Source organism: Rhodamnia argentea, chromosome 3 (assembly GCF_020921035.1).
Source record: "Rhodamnia argentea isolate NSW1041297 chromosome 3, ASM2092103v1, whole genome shotgun sequence".
NCBI lineage: Eukaryota > Viridiplantae > Streptophyta > Magnoliopsida > Myrtales > Myrtaceae > Rhodamnia > Rhodamnia argentea.
Window position 1 is genome coordinate 35,546,213 of NC_063152.1, and position 4,382 is coordinate 35,550,594.

The following is a 4,382-nucleotide window of genomic DNA, read 5'->3' on the forward strand; positions in this document are numbered from 1 at the left end:
CTTAAGTATCGGAATTTTAAATTTTCCGATTTGAAGTTTCTCTTGATTTAGTTAACTGGGGCCGAGCGTAGCGAGCGAGCACCGACGCTCTGGTATTGATGGTAGCGATCGGGTGTTTAGCGGCGCACCGTTACGATAGCGTGGGAACTTTGTCGGTAGTCATGTGACGAGGCGGAAGAGAAGGCCAAAGCGCGACCCGCGCTGGAATTGACAGCGAGGCCACGTGGAGGCGCATGGACGGTGGGGTCCAGGCCCAGCTGCGTTGGACGGTGCCGCGACAGAGTTTGCTACCTTTTTTTCCAACCTTTTCCGTATTTCCTTTTCGGGCCTTTCCATCGGGCCCTCCTTCTTTAGGAAAATTCGAGATTGCCCCCCAACCTCATGAAAGATTTGCAATTTAAACCCAGTCCGGTTGGAAATGTTTAATTTACTGAAACGCGTCATAGATTTGGGATTTAATTCGACTTTGCTATAACGGGTTTTCTCGGATCCTATTCGATCAGATTTAAACCAAAAGATGGAATCAATTTCGCGGTGAGAGGGTGAAATGGGGGGACTAAAATGAAATTTGACCATCTTGGGAGGGCAAAGAGAAATTGGCACTTGATGTTAGACCCGTGCACTTGCTAGACGTAGATGACGGCTGAATGGGACGCATCCACGTGTCCTTTCGTTTTCCCATTTGGTTTCACATCGGGGGACGTTGTTGGAGGTTGGGTCCCCTGCAAATTATGTGCGCAGGTCGGACGAGGGTAGCGGTGAGTCGTGAGTGGTCCTACTAGCGGTCAATTCGGAGCTTCCGCTTGCAACCCGTGCCCACCGATTTCACGACAAAAGAAAGGGCCAAAGCGAATCGGCCAGGCTCTTCGTTGTTGGTGCTTGCGATTCAAGGGTCGCTCGATTGGTGAAACATTATTTATGATCGCACAACATTTCTGTTTCTCTCTTTGCATGAACTGATGTTTCGAGGATCGGAGACAGACGATTGATTGTTGTAGGACGTGGTCGGAATGTGGTCACGACAAAGGGGCGAGCTAAGCCGAGAGGGTTCGAGAATAGACATCGCGAAGGTCGCTATGCACCTTCTTTTTGAGTAGAGGAATGAATGCTTGTTATGCTTTTATGTTTTGAGGTCCTTGTATTTCGAATGCAACGAAAATGATTGTACATATTCATTGGAAGCGAAAAGCGACAACATATTAAGGTGGAAAAACGAGGATGATTTGGTTATGAGATGATACGGTTCAGGCATGCACCTAGCGGGCTAGTTATGCTCGAAAGGAATGCGTGGATTAAGGTGGTCATGCATAAAGGCAACTGTTTGACCTAGTCCGGACGAACTAAATTTGTATACAGCACACCCCAAGAGGGGACTTTTGACCTAGTCACGTGCATGGCCACAGAACTGGATCATGTACCAGAAGACGCCTATGCCTTGAATAGGCCTTTTGCTGTGCTTGGTTCAGCTTTCCTAATGGGCTTTTGAAAAATGTAAAGCAGTTGAGCCCGAAGGGCTTCGGGGACACGCGAAGATTGCTTGGTAAAACGTGTTTTGAGAAGCAACTTTGAGAGAAATGCATCAAGTTGGATTTGCATCGCATAAATTATTTGATATGAGACTTTTCAAACACAATTCGCATGCACATCTCAATAAAATTGGCCCTTGTCTTCTGGTGGAAATGTGAATAGGCTTTATATTCTCCATGGACTTGTCTTACTTTTCTCCACATTTAATACCCATATCGTTAAATGCGACATATTTTGCTCAATGCCCCAGTGGTCACTCTTTTCATTTGGGAAGAGGGAGGTGGGGGGTTTGAATCTCCACCTTCGGAAAGAGTGAGGTGGAGACTCGTGAAGAGAGAGTAGGGTTTCGCAAACACAGTATAGATTATGATAGGATAGAATTAGAAAAAAAAAAAAATCAGACTTTTGTGATATTGAAATCTTTTCATATGTCGTGACGTCCAGACTTCACAGGCGAGCAATAAATGGTCAAGTGCGTAAGGATTATTATGAGCTGAAAAGAACAAGAAGAACACAAAAATATAGAAATGATGATAAGATGACATCCATTTTGAAGATGGAGGGCAAACAAACACAGAGAGTAATGGCGATCGTTGGACGCCCCACATGTTATTTTGTGCGGCAGTTGTCGAAGTTCAGCCTTGAAATCATACTCATTATGATCTAAGTACTTGCGGTGGAGTTTCGATAAGCCTTGTAAATTGTATAAATAGCTTGAAGCTATCTAGTTATGGGGTTGGAGGCGAAGCCGAAGACCTTCGACGGGAACCGGTGATGGATTATAGATAAATTTCTCGTCCGGTATGGCCTTCTCGAGCTTGAACTTGGTCACCAGATTGTGCATGAAAACGAGGATTTCGAGCCTCGCATACTCTTTTCCGGGGCACATGCGAGGTCCACCTCCGAAGGGCACAAAGGTGAAAGGTGCGGGCCCGTTTCCTTCGAATCTTGAGGGATCGAACTTCTCCGGATCAGGGAAGTACTTGGGGTTCTTATGCGTGGAGTGCACCGTCCAAAATGTCTGTTACAGAGTTAGAAGCACAATGCATTTGTCACAGGCTGATTATTTATACATTCATGACACAACTCAGTAGATGGAGAGCACTCGGCACAGATTTGAAAATTACCTTCCATCCCTTTGGAATTGTATAACCAGCGAAAGTGAAATCCTTCGTTGCCTCTCTATATGCCCCTGGTGCAGGTGGTAACAATCTCATTGACTCGCAGGCTACGTTCCACGAATACTTCATCTTCTGAACATCGTCCCAATTGAGCAATTCAGTTGGACCCTTAGATTTGGCAATCTCCATTTGTTCTATTGAAATAAGAGAAGTATATTGTTAAGCAAATGATGAATGTACAGGCCTCAAGATTCAGCCTTCACAGGCAGATCGGGAGGATTAACTAGTTAACCTACATTATTGGATTTAATTAAGGGTTCTCGTCTGTTCTTCTATTGATGCTTGATCCTTTCGGGACTAACTCGATAGGCTGGCGTTTTATAAGCATATCGGAAGCGGCGAAGTCAAATTTGAAGTGTATTACCTTGACGAAACCGGTCATAGATGTGGGGATACTGAGCCAAATAGTTTACTATGGCTGTGATCGAAGTGCTGGTGGTCTCGTGGCTCGCAATGAGCAATCCCAAGATCTTGCTGGAAGCATCCATCTCGTAGAAAATGGTCCCGTCGTCATCTCCTTCCAGAAGCGCTCGAGTGAAGAGGTCCCTCGCACTCGCGTCTTTGCCCTCTGAAATCTCCATCTTCCTTTGCCTGATTATTTTCAAGAGCTCTTGCCTCATAGCTTTTCCTCCTTCCATTGCTCGGTTGAATGGCGTGCCCGGGATATTGATTGGCACCGCGATGAGCCCTGGAGTGACTCGAGCAAACGAGCTGGCGAACTTCGACGCGATCTCCGGATCTCTGATGTTCATGAACAAGCGACACGCCAGAGCGAAGGTATACCTCTTCGATAGAGGAAACACCCGCACTTCCTTATTTGGAGACCAATCCGTCGCCAAGTGGTCCCTAGTCATGGAGTCCATGACGGGTATGTAACGTTGGAGCTCTTCGGGCTTCAGGAACTCCAACAGGAAGCTGCGCCTCTTCTTGGCATCCGTGTTACTGAGCCTCCCCAAGTTTTCCGGGAAATGGGTGATCTTCTTGATGGAGTTGGGCCACCAGGAGGTGACGTACTTGCCCTCGCCGGAGAACAGGAACTTGTTGCCGGAGGCACCGCAGAACACGGTCATGTCCTCCCCATACAAGTTGGTCCGGAAGACATCTGGCGAGTGCCTAGTGGTGCGATCGTTCACGAAGTTCTCCGGACAGCCGCTCTTCCCGGCGGCCATGAATCGAAGGGTCTCGCCGAGGACGGGCCATCCTTTTCTGCCGGGCGGGAGGTTAGGAGCGAAGCGCTTCTTCCGAAACACGAAGAAGAGAAGAGAAAGCGAGAGGCCGAGGATGCATGTGGCATAGAAATCCATTCTTGTTCTTCTCTCGGAAGGCAAATAGAGAGAGGATGAGAAGGGAGGGGAGAATCATCAGGATTTATGCGGGAAACAGTGTCATGCGAGGTCCTCCATTTTTGTCCTCTTGAGCTAATTCAGGGGCATTTCTTTTGTGAAATTTTTTCCACGTTCAGTCTTAAGTATAGAAACCCATTTTTTTTCTTCTCTTAGAAGTCACATGCTGACAATCTGGCAAGAAAAATGACCGACTTTTACATAGAAACGTATCATCGCACATGTTTTCTGGGCCAAAACCTTTCCTCGCTTAGAAGTTTGCAAAGAGGGTGTCAGAGCTGTGTTGTCAAAGATGCTGAGATGTCTTACTTAGTAATTAAATTAAAATTTG

At 46.7% G+C, this 4,382-nt stretch overlaps 1 protein-coding gene across 1 annotated transcript; it reads right to left on the bottom strand.

Annotated features, from left to right (window-relative positions):
• Window positions 1-2,213: 2,213 nt before the first annotated feature.
• LOC125314246 (beta-amyrin 28-monooxygenase-like) lies at window positions 2,214-4,121 on the bottom strand. The gene is made up of 3 exons (XM_048276120.1): window positions 3,073-4,121; window positions 2,655-2,842; window positions 2,214-2,548 (listed from the first exon to the last, which is right to left on the bottom strand). The coding sequence occupies exons 1-3, from the start codon at window positions 4,010-4,012 to the stop codon at window positions 2,252-2,254; spliced, it is 1,425 nt and encodes a 474-aa protein (XP_048132077.1). The 5' UTR covers window positions 4,013-4,121; the 3' UTR covers window positions 2,214-2,251.
• Window positions 4,122-4,382: the final 261 nt, after the last annotated feature.